The sequence below is a fragment of the Stigmatopora argus genome, chromosome 1 (assembly GCF_051989625.1).
Source record: "Stigmatopora argus isolate UIUO_Sarg chromosome 1, RoL_Sarg_1.0, whole genome shotgun sequence".
NCBI lineage: Eukaryota > Metazoa > Chordata > Actinopteri > Syngnathiformes > Syngnathidae > Stigmatopora > Stigmatopora argus.
This window is the reverse complement of record NC_135387.1, coordinates 14,372,748-14,387,719: the sequence shown is the minus strand read 5'-3', so window position 1 is coordinate 14,387,719 and position 14,972 is coordinate 14,372,748. Positions and strand designations below refer to the sequence as shown.

The window sequence follows — 14,972 nt, the reverse complement described above, 5'->3', positions numbered from 1 at the left end:
TGATAATGATGGTGAAGATGGTGACGATCGCCGGCTCGTCAGCAGATGGAAATGAGTGATGGATGAGGGAGGGGGGTCTTTATTTAGGCATAATTGATGGCTATTTAAAAGGCTTCATTCTGATTTATGTAGAAGGTTATGTGTAAAATTTCACATTGGTTAAGAATAACTCAGAGGAACAGAAGGAAAAAGGGTTCAGAAAATTAATCAGTAAATTCTAACCTTTGCAGGTCTCCACTAAAAATTGAGAAAATGTTACGATGAAGGCCATAGGTTGTTTAAAGCTAAAAGAAAAGCATGATTACTTTAGTGCTGAGTGAGGTTTCAGAAACAAACTGATATACTACATGTACTGCTATGTCCATTTGATTCGTTTTTCCCCAAAATGAGATACAGAAACCGCAATAATTGTCATAAAGTCTAGTACAGAAATTAATCGGGATCGAATCTAATTGTGATATGAATCGTATTGGCACATATATGAAGCAATACACACCCCTAGTTAATATAATGTATAATCTATGGTAAATATCGAAATCACCATATCATGGTTATTGTTAATAACATTACACCTTCTGCACAATACATACACACATCTCTCCTGGTCAGTCTTTTGTATAGGGCAGGGGTCGGGAACCTTTTTGATGGAAAGAGCCATAAACAATTCATATTTTTAAATGTTAATCCTTGAGAGCCATGCTCCGAATTTAAAAGTCAACATACATGAAAATGTGTGCCTTTTTTAGTCACTTCACCAATTTTAAAGTACAAAAAGTCTCTGAATTCTTTTGACAACATTGTTACATTGTTGCTAATCAATGAGTATCAATGAGAATATCCATGCAGAAGAGTGTAATGAAAAAAACTATTCCATAGTTTCCATATCTTACCCCACAGGTTAGCGGAGAGCCATATGCACCCATCAAAAGAGCCATATGTGGCTCCCGAGCCACAGGTTCCCTACCCCTGGTATAGGGTGTCAAAGGTTTATCATCTGTCTATCTCATCGAATTTCTTTATGGTCTATATTAATATGCATATATATATATATATATATATATATATATATATATATATATATATATATATATATATATATATATATATATATATATTAACCCTAGAAATTATTTTCACTAGATGGCAGCATTAGAAAAGGAAAGAATACACTTTTTTTCTGCAGAAAACAGTCAAAAATTAATTTCCCCTACATCCTTTTTTTCACAATTGTCATCCTCCCAAAAAGTTATCTGCTGAATGCTTTTAAATTAGTGCTACTATATATAGTATTTCAGCGTTCATCATCATATTATCAATGCTACTACACATTGGGAAATGTGAACAAAGCAAGTAATAGATATACAGTAGTCGTTACATGCTCTTGGACTGTCCGAAGCATTTTTAAAGAGAAAGATTTGCAAGCTTCTCATCAGCTATACTACCAGACAACAAGTTTATTTATCTAGAACAGTACATCATACAAAAATATATTGAATATACACAGTTCAGAGTGTTGAAACTATGATATAGTTGTGTCTCTCTGAAGTCAAAGATTCCAGTGAGCAGGTGTTCTCCAGGTAAGTCTTTTGTATAGGTTGTAGAGGGAGAGAAAACAAAATTAAGTTTCTTTAAATGATGATCATTATGTATTAGGGAAGCAAAACTTACCTCTCTATCATTGTTTTCTTCAGAATTGTTTAATCATGCTTGCTGACTTTGCAAAAAAATGAGTATTTTTTTTGGTACCACTCAGTTTGTGTCTCTGTTCTTAAAAGATTGCTTCCCAACATAAATGGTATCTGTTTTCATGCATATTTCAGCTCTATTATTTAGTTCAAGAGCCATTTTTGCAAGAAGAAAATATCCAGGTATTACAATTCAAAATGACAGCATCCCATCCCGTGAGCAATGTAGCACTTTTTTTTCTCTCCATAAAATGAAACATAAATAGTTTATATTGTTTTTAGTAATTCAGAGCTTTTCTCCGAATTTTCAGAAAGTGACAAATTTCAAAGCTCGGTTGTTAAGCTATTGACAAGGTGTGATGCCCGCCCCCGAAAAACAGAAGACCATTTGGATGATTGTGATTTTGGTGATTCGCTTTAAACTGGCATGCTGCTAGCTGTGCACGTAAGCCCTGCAGGAAGCTTCTGGTGGAAAGTCGTACTTGCTCAGGTTGGGGGGATAATAAGTGGTGCTGAACATGTTGCTGGTGGAAGGAAAATGGCGGCTGGTGTCGTCGTTTACGTGGAGGTTGTTTTTGTGTAGCATCTGCAGGGTTAAAGTTAGCATTGCGTGATGAAAAAAAAAAGTTTCAAGTGGAAGAACGGGAAGAAATTTACAGATTTGACGAGAACCCACCACAACTTCCATTGGTATGTACTTCTCATTCTTTGGCGTGGCATTGTCCTGTTTGTTATAGGTCAGGTGGTTGTGCCTACTGGGGTGAATGACCGCCGACTCTGCGGACGGTCGGCTCAAATGGTGGCAATAGGCAAATGCCAGTGCAGACAACAAGGCAGCTGCAAAAAAACTGGCAATGCCTACAGCGATCAGCTGGAACAATGTGAAACCTGTGAAAAACGAAAACGTCCGGTGAATTAATAACAATAACAATTCCTAGGAATTGAGAGGGAATGCTTTCTTTCACTCACTTCCACAGTTGTTCACTTCTTGTTCAGGCAAAATGACTAAATTGGCAAAAATGGAAATTCAATAGGGTTAGACATAGCATAATGTAGGCAAAATTCCATTCATTACATCGTTTGTGTTTACCTGCCACTTCGTGTGTCTGGCAGGGTCTGGTCTGGCTTGTGTTACCCGGACACAAATTGGCTTCCTGGTTTCCATCGCAGTAGCGGGAACGATGCTGTAGGCCCTTCTCATCGCAGTCGCCCCAGTCTGACCACAAACCCCAACCTGATGGTCAGTGAAATAAAAACCCTTCAAATATCTACACGCTTGAGTTGGTATGATTATCAGTACTATGAAGATGTACAAGCAAACCACACAGAATAAACTTGTTGATTGATTTACCTTCACAAGTGTGTGTATTGCAAAGTGCCTCTTCAGTGTGTAGACCAATACAGATCCCACCTCCATTGGCAGGGGGTGGGTGGTCACACGACCTGGTGCGCTGAAAGTGGCCCCCACCGCAGCTTGCGGAACATTGGGACCATGAAGACCAGCACGACCAGGCTCCGGTCACTGGGGTACAAACACAATCAACATGGCTGGCGGCGGAGTTATTAGGAAGGCAGTTTGCCTACAGTGTGGAACATTTTAAGCCGCCTAAAATGTAAAAATGTCTTTCTGCATCTTTGGTTTTGAGCATGGCCTCCTCTGACCACGGAGAGAAAATATATCACAAGCATTTTACCTGGGCATGGCTGCATGTTGCAATCCTGATAATCCACCGGGGATCCGACACACGCGCTCGGATTGGTCCTAACCTCTGCCACTGAGCAAGCACGTCTCCGGGTTCGAAAGCCTCTGGAACATGGCTGGGAACAGGGGGACCAATTTTCCCAAGATCCCCAGTGCGTATCTTTAGGCAGTGACACGATCCAGCCACTTGACTTCACCAAATTATCAACCAGAGCTGGAATGAAAAGATACAATCTAATATAGCAAATTAGGTCTAGAACATCCCGATCCTCCTCCTAAATATCATAGAGTCTCATGTCCTACAGTCGGTCTGGCAGCTTCCAGAACCATCATTTGGACAAAACCTGGTCTCTATTTTCTTCTTTCCCAATTGTAGCAGCTGGACATCCTCCAGTAAGGCTCGGCACACGTATCTGAATCTTTGCTCTTGACGTGATCCATCTTGGCTGATGTTGACTGGTATCCAGGGAGTCCACGGGGTGTTGCGACGCACCTCCGGACAGGCCTCCAGATTGCAAGTCTCGTACTCCTGTACAGGAAAATTGAGAGCTCCTCTGTTACGGTTCAAGTGGTTCAAAGCACAAGTTGGAACTCCATACCATGGCGCATCCGGGGCAGGTGTTTCCATTCTCACAAGTTCTGGTCCTGGCGTGTATTCCGCCTCCACATTCAGCACTGCATTGAGCCCAGGACCCCCATCCAGTCCAAACCACTGGTAATGGGCACCTTTTCTTTTCATTGCACAGCCTGGAGACACAACATTCCTTCTCAGCCCGCACAACCTGTCAGTCAATTCATTCAGTGCAAGTGATTTTACAGGTTTTTGTCGTGATGTCTGCTCTACTGTCGATTGCAAGGTTGACACAATCGCAGCCACAGACAGCAATCGACGTCCAATCCTTTTAGGCTGCGGGGAGCTGGCGGTGACTATTCACTGCCAGCCTTGCCAATTCAAATGATCTGGAATGGACTGGTCTATTGCCTCAATGGAAGCTAATATTCTCTGAATTTAAAAAAATACTATACTCCCTTCAGCTATGAATTACTATTCTCACCTCTCCTCCTGACCTTGGCCAACACAGATTCGACCTCCGTAACGAGGCGAGGGGTTGTTGCAGGACCGCTGCCTCACTTCAAAACCGATACCACAACTGCTGCTGCAATGGCCCCATGAAGACCAAGGAGTCCAGCCACCATTTCTGAGTCAGACATTGTTTTATATATTATATATATAGTATATATAGTATATAGTATTACTTCATATATATTATCATAATATATGTACATTACATCCTATTTGCATGTACGCGTTTGGATTGAGACAGGTGGATTAGGTCATTTTAGAGCTTTAAAATGGCCAGCAATTTACATCTCTCCATCTCAAGCCAACCAGATGAGTTTGTTGATGTATTGCATAGCTGATGAATCATGTGACTTCCTTTGAAGTCACTCATGAAATGATGCACACGGTAGTGCCTAGAAGGAAAAATCTACATCATGAAACTTACCTAGAGCAGTTTGCCACCTGAATGGTTGGGCCTCTACAGTCGATCCCCCCGCATCGGGCCACAGGTTCGTCACACGAGCGGGAGCGGCAAATACAACTGCTGGTGGCACCTTCGCCGTCATTGTGGCTACAGGGTTGCCAGGGTTCCCACGGGCCAAACCTGCCATCCTGTTTCAGATTCCTCACCTTCACAAGAAGAACAAATGTGTTAATGCTAGCGTGGAAGGGAGAGAAAGAAAGAAAGTGGAGTACAGTAATCCCTCGAATATCGCGGTTAATGTAGACCAGACACGGCCGCGATAATCGAAAAATCGCGAAGTAGGGTCACCCCTATTAGAAATATATATATATATATATATATATATATATATATATATATATATATATATATATATATATATAACTTCAGTGATGACTCCCAGTGAGTCCTTATGAGTTTCAGCGTGGATTTTCATATTTTTATGAAGTTTAAATTTTTGATGTTGTTTTGTTTAAATTCATAAAAATGGGAAAATCCAGGCTGAAACTCGTAAGCGGAAGCCACTTTTGCTACCAGGACTCAGCACTGAAGTAAAAAATAAAATAACATTTTAATATTTAATAGCCGAAAAAAAATCGCAAAGTAGTGAATTCGCGATAAGTGAAGTCGCGATAATCGAGGGATTACTGTATGTGACTTACTGGACACTGGGTAATATTCTGAGTCCACTGATTCATGTCGGCGCTCTCTTTACTGGTTGTGCAACGCCCCTGTTTGGGATCCCAGCCGCAATATGGGTCCCGAGCTTCCAGACAACGTCTAATTAGAAAATGTGCTTGTGTTAAATTCCTATTGACATGCATAGATCATTTTACTGAAAATTCCCATACTGCTCCGTTGGATGGCTAGAGCATCGTTCCAACGGGATCTTCACCAGCCTGTCATCAAACCCCACAAACAAAGATCTGTCAGTGTGGAGGATCTGCATGCTCTTGATTGAGCCAATTTGCTTATCGGGAAGAATCCGGAGCTCCTCCAGGTAGCAGCCGTGAAGATCGGTATTCGTCGTGGCCAGAGTCTTTAAGATAGTGCCATGCTCTGATGGGCCAACAGAAAAAGTATAAGCCCCCACGTGGATTCTGATTATAACCAGTCGGCGTTATTCCTGTCTCACCTGTGCCGATATACATGACGTGGTAAGTGGCATCGCGGCCGCGCACGACGTCCACCACCAGCTTGGAGAAACGCACGTTGTCTTGGGCGAGCAAAGGGTTTACCGTCACCGGCTGCACTACATCGTGCATCAAAAAGAGCCGCTGAGCATCCTGGAGGTTGCGTTCGGTCAGGTTCCCACTTGTGCCACCTTCATTTAGCGTGCCACACTGATATTACAGAAAATGGGATGCTTATTGGGGCTCGTTAGAAAAGCTCAGCGGCTTAAACAGCTTACCTGAAAATTGGGTATGGGATTCGGAGCAGAAAGCCAAGCGGTGCGGGGGTTCTCCTGGTAGCGGAAAGGTCCGTTGAAAGCCTGCGTGATGGCAGTCAGGTTGAAGGCGCAAACTGCAGTAGCTGACATGCTGTTCCTGTAAGTGGAATGGATTTGTGGATCAACAAGTGGCTGAAAAACCTTTGCTTTATGATCCCATCCCACTTGGCGATCACTCACACGTTAGTGGTGAAAATTCCGTAGATCAAGTCTTGCTCAGGTAAGTAGAAGGTGCTCTGTAGTTCGTTGTAATGAAAGGGGATTTCTCCTGAGCGTGAGCAATTTAGTCGAGCCTTCATAAAGGTGGTCCAGGTGTCCTCTAAAAGGAAACGACCGCCCATGTCGTTTTGACATACGCGGGCAACGCGGGAGAAAACCATCTTTCCGCAGTGATTTTCAACAGCAGTTTCCCTCAGGAAGAAGTAGGCGAATAGGCCAATGTCATAAGCAGACACAAACTGAGGTTCTAAGGAGAAGCGTTCAAGCGAAGTGATAAATAGAACAAAAGAGGAGAATACCGCCTGTCTCTTTTTCTTTTTACCATTGAGCCATTTAGAGTTGTATTGAACCGTGCGCAGAGGGTGCATGTTGCCCAGGCTCCTGTAGATCACAGGGTCGCGTCCAGAAAAGTCAATCACCGTGGCGGCGTACAGCTCGCCCTTCTCCGAAATCATGGCGGTCGAGTTGTGGAGGGGGTCGTAGGGACATCGCGCGACACCGTTCACCGTCTCCAACACCTGACTGATATTATCAATCTGGCAGAAAATAAAAGAAGAAAATATTACACAGAGGATATGAAAGGCGCTTTTAACCGCGCTTTGAGTGTAGTGACTTGCATTGATTGGTGAAACATTAAGCTAGCACCAACCTGTCTGGTCATACAGACAGGGGTAAAAGCGTTGGTCCCACATGTGACGAGGGTCCTTCCGCTGAGCAATAAAACCCGAATATAGTTTTGACACTCTTCCTGCATACAAACATAATGTAAGCCAGTGTAGTCAACTACATTTTGGATTAGATTGGATAACTTTATTCATCCCGTAGTATTTGGGAAATTTCATTGTCACAGTAGCAAGAGGGTGAGAATGCAGATACAGGAAAAGACATTTTAGACATAAATAGATAGGTAATGAATAAGTTAATAAATAAATAAATAAACAAATACATAAATAAACATATACATAAATTAATAGATAAATATAAAAATGAATAAATAAGCGTTTTGAGGATGCATTTTTATTTGAAAAACTACCTCTGACTTCCCCTTGCTCTTGCAAGAAAGAATCGTATCTTCATCGGGTGTCCATTTTGTTGCCTGAGGGCCCCCGAAAATACCGATTTAGGACGTGTAAAGCTTGCAATACAAAATGAAGCATAGGAAAATAAAAAAACGTGTTACCTGTTTAAGGGAGGCGTTGCTTAAACTAACCGTGAACAGGAAGTTTCTGAAAAATACATGATAAACACGGTTGTTATTTTTACTTGTTTATTTGCAGCTTGGTGTATCATTACCAGCACCTCGCTCCCACAATAAGCTGCTTTCTGCTTAGGTCCAAGGACAACTGAGAGAAGTCCTTTGCTCCTGGGTGGGAGAACTCGGACGTCCATTTCTTCAATTCTGTGATCATTCAGAAACGCCTGATTGTGAATGTTGCTCTCGTAAAAAGCAGCATGACAACAACAACAACAACAACAAGAAAAACACAGTGGGTTGCCCTTTGTGCTTTCCGTAACTATTGGCTGAGATAAGATGTTAACTATAACTGTCTTAGTACATATTTAGGGTTTAATGGTATCACAATGTCAATTCACCTGTCAAGTGAATGTACATTTCCTCTCGCTATATTAATGATAAATACAGATTATTCATAGATTATCACAACAACCGGGCTCAGGTTCGGAGTGTTTTAGCAACAAAATAAAATGTAACAATACTGATGGTTGAAAAAAAACAACTTTCAAATTGTCAGGAAAAATAGTGGTCACACAGGTGCGAGTACTAAATGAAAAACTCTCGTATTTTAGGGGCAAATATGCCCCCATTTAGAAGTAGCACGTACCATCATTTTTTTTTAAATTATCTGTTACCTCATGACCAAATAAGCCAGTAAACATGTTCTAAAACGAATCCATTTGCAACCTTGGCTTTTAATCCTTTTACTCACACATCACCTTGTGTGTCCGCGACCGGATGCTCCTTTCGATCGCAGTCTGCAGGTTTGATCGCGGATGGCTGCGACAGACACACAAGTACGCAGAAGACCAGCACGAGACTGCAGGGGGAAAGGGCCCATGGCCCCCACCCTAATGTGGCCATAGTTACAACTGCATCCAGTTCTTTATTGAGTGCCATGAAACATCCTGCAGATGTCAAAGAGGTGCATGTAAAACTTAGCAACATATATTTTTTTCAGACATATTGAACGTCCATACTTATTAAAAATGAGTTTTCACCACCTGCCGGCACATCCGACTAAATTTGTTTCTTCGTGGACTATCTGTCCAGCTCCTTCATCAATGTCAGTGGGATTAGGTCAAGGCTATTTTAATTCAAGAGGCCGAACTATTGTTATATCGCTATGTCTATTAAAATTGGTGTCCTTCGTTACTTCATACTGGCCCATTCAAAGACCAGCCTGGGCTCTGTGCCAGATTTGTATGTGCGTGCTTTTCATATCTGATTTCCTTGTGTGAAATACACTCAGACATGAGGATGTGATGAAAAAAATTAAGATAATGGAGACAGAAAATATGATCCTATGGCTTCTTCAGTCGAATTAGAGGTTTTTCCCATTGCATTCTTAATCCACAGGATTCAATTGGATGTCATTGTACCTATTGCAGCTATAAAATACCTAATGAATCTTTAATAGTTTTCTACAAAGTTAAGGAGTGCTTTTTTTAGTGTTGGGCATGGTTTGGATATCCGCTCTAATTCCTCCACACTCTCTTGGGTTGGGGTCAGTTTCAACCGTCCCAAACTATGGGATGTAAGCATTTACATTGTGCAGAGTCATGTTGGAATTGTGTTCTGTAAACATTCCTGCATGGAAATGTTTAAAATATTGCTCCAGCATCCAAAAAAAGCCATTTTGGATCCGTGGTCTGCTTTGGTGGGCATTAGACGTGCTTTGAGAATTCAGGTGCTCATTTTTAGCCATGCATTTCTCAATCTGATGGCCATATTTTAAAGTTGGTACACCCTTGCTATGTTTGCACACCCATTTTGTAGGTCTGCCAAATACCCAAAATGGGGTCATCAGCCATGAGCAAAAATCAAGTTGCACCATCTAAGCAAATATTCTTGTGTTTTGCATTAGGACCTTTTAAAGAAGACTAGAAATTAGGTAGACCTGCATCCAAGGAATATGGAATAACTTGTTTTCAACCTTCTGTATTGTGGCAGCCGTTGTTTATATATTTAGATGTTAATAGCGATCGACTTATACTAGAATTGTGTAGTAGGTGTTTGATATATTTGTAAAAAATACCTCCAAAGTTAAAATGTTATGATGGCCCCAAATATTTCTGATTGCATTGTCTCCTTTACTGGAAAGAAAATGATGGCAATTCAATTCAAGCCAACCATATAAAACTCGACAAACATTCAAAGCTATAGTCTATAGCAGGGGTGTCAGCCTCGGGTTGGTTTGCGGGCCGCTTTAACATCAACTTGATTTCACGTGGGCCGGACCATTTTAGATACAATATTTAGATTTTTTTAATAAATGGATTAAAAGAACTGGATTAAAAGCCCTGAATATTCAGTTTTTTATAGATCTAAAATAATGTTTATTTGAGCTTTTTTAAGTATATTTTTCGATTTTACAAAATGATTTTTGAACTAAAAACACAGAAGAAATTGATTAAAAAATTACAATTATTGATTTAAAAGGGGAAAATCCGGAAATGTAATATACATCTATACTCTTCATTTTAATTTGATCCTAAAACAGAAAGTCGGCAGTCATGATTTACTTTCCCGGGCCACACAAAATGATGCGGCGGGCCACATTTGGCCCCCAGCCCGCCACTTCGACACTTGTGGTCTATAGTCAATATTCCAATTCTCACTGGTTAAACAGAAGGAAAGGAGTCAATTGTCAAAAACTAGGGGCATCAGATAATTTGCTAGTTTGTGTAATTGCCTTTGTCGAAAAACAGTTTATAAACACTTAACAAGCTGTGAACAGATGTGTCCTGTATTTACTTGGATGGGAGCAAATAGTTTATACATTGAGTAAACATGTGACCACAAAAAAATCATGAGAGAAAAAGACCATTGACAGAGATTTTAGCCCGAGAGCTCTTTGCTGCCATCTGAGTAAATTCTCAACTCTTTCAGTCCGAGTTTTTACTATTTTTACCTCCCTGGGTCTGTCCATACGTTTTTTGTACTCTATGCTACAATGTATTTACATTGCATACATGCCTTCACCTTGCATGGAGAGAACATTGACTCCTGAGTTTATGACGCTATGCGAGGAACACAGTGGGGCCCCAACTCTAAAGACGATGAAAATTTTTCTTCCAAGATGTACAAAAGCTCATAGAAACACCAGGAATTATTCCATCCGATCCAGCCACTTGCACTGAGCACAGACCAGACGGACATGCTGAGACAATGAATGTACACATGAAGAACGCTTCATTAAAATCCAGTCAAGGCCTCTTTAGTGGCACTATTTATAAGAGGGATATTGATGACACGTTGTTATGTCCCCATTCAAAAAAAGCCTTTAATCCGTTCCGCATGGTATCCCAAATAAAAGAGGTGTTGAGGGTCTGACTTTGTATATATGAGCCTTGTCTAACCAGAGAACTTGGACTGCATCCTACATAATCAAGAGGCAGAACAACACACACACACACACACACTTCATCCACCCGCCATCTCCCAGGATACCAAAGTCAGTGATATTCCCTTAAAGAACAACTATAAACTAAATAATCAATTTGCAATATTGCCAGCTTTCGTCCAAGTTTAAAATGTCTCCTTTATATGGCATAGTTGGGGAGTAGTGAAGTCAGGTCATGTAGATAAGAGCATGTAAAGGCATCCAAAGTCTCCCCATTAAAATATTCAAGCCGAGGCGAGCATTTCCAAGGCAGTTCTCAGCTCCTTCCTATGGGGGTGAATGGCCTCTCTGTGCGACCTGCCAACTATCTGCCAACGGGTGCACTTTTTTTTTAAACAAGTGAATGGACTTACTAGTTTAGGCACACTTAAAAAGAAACACTAACGGACCATGGCCACACCACAACGGTCAATCGGTACATTGCCCAACCTAATGATAGCGGTTTGGCGATGGTGTGAAGAAATGGGGAAGAGGAATCCTAAAGTGGCACACCTGCACTGGACGCCACTTCTCCAATCTTCACGTATTTATCACACTAGCCTCATTACGGAATCGCTGTACCGCCGTCATCTGCTGAAAAAGTTCGGATGTAGGGGTAGTGGTCTTCACAGCCCAGCCTGCTGTTTCTATTCAATGACAGAGCATTTTCTGAACCGGAAGTTCCCTTTTTAACTTAGTTTACCTCCCTGCAATTTATACACAGTTTTTTTCTTCTCATACTGACAGTCACGAGAAGAGCGTGCTTGAGAGTTGAGTTGACAGAGTTGTTAAGAAGGGATAACAACTATGAAGACTTAAATGTATTTAATTGTTATTTGAAGTGAGATCAAGAGCTTGGTGAACAAGTAAGGTGTTATTTTTTTAGGTGCATGGTTATTTAAATAACTGATAATGTTGCATTGAAAGACCCATTTTTATTGCTGAGCTCAGCTCATTTTCTGAAACGCTTTATCCTCACTAGGGTCGCGGGGGGTGCTGGAGCCTATCCCAGCTGACTTCGGGCCAGAGGCAGGAGACACCCTGAATTGGTGGCCAGCCAATCGCAGGGCACAAGGAGACAAACAACCATTCACGCCCACACTCATACCTGGGGGCAATTTAGAGTGTTCAATCAGCCTACCATGCATGTCTTTGGAATGTGGGAAGAAAACGGAGTAACCAGAGAAAACCCACGCAGGCCCGGGGAGAACATGCAAACTCCACACAGGTGTACCGACCTGGATTTGAACCCAGGTCCTCCACTGTGAGGCCGATGCGCTAGCCACACGCGCCACCGGGCCGCCCCCATTTTATTGTTATTCATATAATGTACATTGTTTAAAAAAAGCACACAGACTAAATTTACAGTAAAAAAAAAAAACATGATAACTGTGTTTCCTAGAACTGTGCCGTTAAAAAGGGGGGGCGATGTAAAAGGTTTAACAAACACAGCAGAATATCAAACCGCCGTGGAAAGAAGTATATGTATTTAAATTATTACAAGTGCAAAAAAAAAATACACATCTGTAACAGCTCTTCGTTACTCATTCTTCCAACCTCTTCTCCAACTGGAGTTTTCTGCGGTAGTCTAGCAACTTGACTACTGAGTCTAGGACAGTAAGTTCATAGGGAGTGAGGTTTTCCAAACAAGCTTTAAACTGTATCGGCACACACCTGAGTATCGGAATCAGTATTGGGAGTTAATAAATTGTATCCAAGTGACACTAGTTACTATAGACTCAGTTGGGTGTCTTTAAGATATTGGAATTTGCAATGAGTAGTCGGCGAACCTGGAAAAGAAACTTTAAAAGGACAAAGACAAATATCAGATTTCAACAGATGCCTCATTGACTTTTGGACTAAATTTGGACTAAATGGGGTACAGAAACAGCCTGGACGGAGTAGGCAGACAGGCAAACCTCGTTCTTCGAATGGCATGAGGAACACACACAAATTTGCAAAGAATAAAGTGATAAACTTACTTGGTCACCAAAGTAACAGCTGGCGCGGATCCCGCTTCACATGGTGAAGAAAGCGGTGATTAACAAGAGGGAGACAAGTTGTTACACACAGGCACGCTGACCGGCCTGTGTGCAGAGATGAGGAAGGAGTAGAGTGGAGTGTGACGGGTGTTGGGGGGGTCTTTGACTGCTCAAGTTATCCTGTTTATGCACACTAAACTGTTACCGCAGGAGGTGGGGCGCTGAGATTATTTTTTTGATCCAGAATTGGATTTCGGGCCTTTATATGTTTTTGTGAGGTCACCACAGAGTTTTTATTACCACACCTATTAAAACCATCTGAAAGCACCGAATTCAAACCCGGGGCATGCCTTGAGCTCAGATTTATTTAAAGGTAGAAATGTCTTTTAGCAGTTGTACACTGTTCATGCACACGTATTGGGATTAAAGGAAGCAAAAAAAGCAAACAGGGTTTTTGCAAAATGCAGACCACGGGTAGAATATTTACATTGCCATTGAATGATAGGTCAGGCAAATATGAGCATAAATACATAACTTTTCCGTACCGATTCGAGTCATGGGGGTGCTGGAGCCCATCCCAGCCAACTATTTTACGACCATATTTTTAAGGAAACAGTCTAACTGTTTATATTGTAATTAGACTGTCCGTGCCCAACTCCCATGGCATTGACATTTGCTGAATGTGAAGAGTGGCTACATAATTTGAGCTAATTAATCCCCAGAGAGTTTTATGAATCCACAAACACCCGCCAAAGAGGTGCACGGTTGTCCTGTGCCTCCTTTACCATGCGCCTCACATCATGGCCGTCAATGGCGGCCTTGTCCTGCACAGAGCTCGCCACTGTGAAACAAACTTGCTCGTCACCAGGAAATATTGACTTAGAACACCTCAAGCACACAAATTGCACTGTAAAACAAAATGCTTTAACAAGCTTGGCAGTGCTGGGGCGTGAAACCTGTGCAGTCACTGACGTTTACCTGCTCACCGAGAGGTCACACACTCAAATAGATGGTCAAACAAATTATGAAGGAAGGTTAAGCGGAGAGAAATTCGGGGAAATAGGTAGATATGAAAAGTATCCCACCGTGAGGGTGCAGGGGGAAGCCGTCACGTGTTTGTTTACTTGTCTGTAGGAATAGAAATGTGAGAGGCTGGACGGTGAATTTGACCAGTGATACACAAGCAGTGTGATGTGGCATCGCCGTGTGTCCTGAGAAGTCATCAGGGCTGCCACAGGAATTTCTGCAGGTTTTAAAAAAGTGTGCATAAATTATCACTAATTCATTGCAAACATTTTTGCTGGTCTTGCTAGTGTATGTCGGGAATGTACTATAGTTTAGTGACAAAACAAAAATAAGAAACGGGGTTAACCTGTTGCCATTTGATACAATGAGATCAATCTTGACTTCCTCCCAGAATAGAAACTTAAGAGGCCCGGATTTCTATGAGTAATGCTTTTTGTTATTGTTGTTTATTTCTTGATTTGGCTTAATTAAAGTTAGGAAACACTGGAGCAGAAAGCAGATGATAGCAAAGATTTGTGGATGTTTATTAACTTTAAATGTATTCACACTACAACAGTTTTCACCCAAAATGAAACAAAGGAACAACAAGTGCAATAATAGGATGTCGAATAATAAAAAAGTCTTTACATACACAATTTAAATGACTTAAGCATGACTTATGTTCCTCTATTAATGAGCACCGTTGCTGCAACTCCTTTCTAGCAACTATTGATGACAAAAATGTCACAAAACCTAAACACTCACATATTGTTGAGCCTTGAGC

At 41.5% G+C, this 14,972-nt stretch overlaps 1 protein-coding gene across 3 annotated transcripts; it reads right to left on the bottom strand.

The window, feature by feature from the left end:
* Positions 1 to 1,429: 1,429 nt before the first annotated feature.
* LOC144084432 (semaphorin-5B-like) lies at positions 1,430 to 13,328 on the bottom strand. Of its 3 annotated transcripts, none has more exons than XM_077612876.1 (22): positions 13,184 to 13,328; positions 8,529 to 8,724; positions 7,882 to 7,981; positions 7,763 to 7,808; positions 7,616 to 7,678; positions 7,232 to 7,292; positions 6,905 to 7,118; positions 6,544 to 6,829; positions 6,325 to 6,460; positions 6,049 to 6,256; positions 5,765 to 5,972; positions 5,576 to 5,693; positions 4,896 to 5,080; positions 4,443 to 4,586; positions 3,987 to 4,134; positions 3,691 to 3,916; positions 3,380 to 3,601; positions 3,037 to 3,207; positions 2,776 to 2,919; positions 2,655 to 2,690; positions 2,362 to 2,573; positions 1,430 to 2,271 (listed from the first exon to the last, which is right to left on the bottom strand). In XM_077612876.1, exons 5-22 carry the CDS (start codon positions 7,657 to 7,659, stop codon positions 2,119 to 2,121), a joined length of 2,916 nt encoding a protein of 971 aa, XP_077469002.1. In that variant the 5' UTR covers positions 7,660 to 7,678; positions 7,763 to 7,808; positions 7,882 to 7,981; positions 8,529 to 8,724; positions 13,184 to 13,328; the 3' UTR covers positions 1,430 to 2,118. The 3 variants fall into 3 exon arrangements, with proteins under 3 accessions (XP_077469002.1, XP_077468986.1, XP_077468992.1); XM_077612860.1 differs by having other exon boundaries at positions 7,232 to 7,330; positions 8,536 to 8,724; XM_077612866.1 differs by lacking the exon at positions 7,616 to 7,678 and having other exon boundaries at positions 7,232 to 7,330; positions 7,793 to 7,808; positions 8,536 to 8,724.
* Between the last annotated feature and the right edge of the window lie 1,644 nt (positions 13,329 to 14,972).

What these genes read in the sequence shown, in the direction of transcription:
- LOC144084432 (XM_077612860.1), bottom strand. Translation starts at nt 8,716, where the DNA reads ATGGCACTCAATAAAGAACTGGATGCAGTTGTAACTATGGCCACATTA. An exon ending in CTGTCTGTATGACCAGACAG is followed by an intron (nt 7,119 to 7,231) that starts GTTGGTGCTAGC and finishes ATTTTCTGCCAG; the next exon opens with ATTGATAATATCAGTCAGGT. An exon ending in CAACATGCAGCCATGCCCAG is followed by an intron (nt 3,208 to 3,379) that starts GTAAAATGCTTG and finishes TTTGTACCCCAG; the next exon opens with TGACCGGAGCCTGGTCGTGC.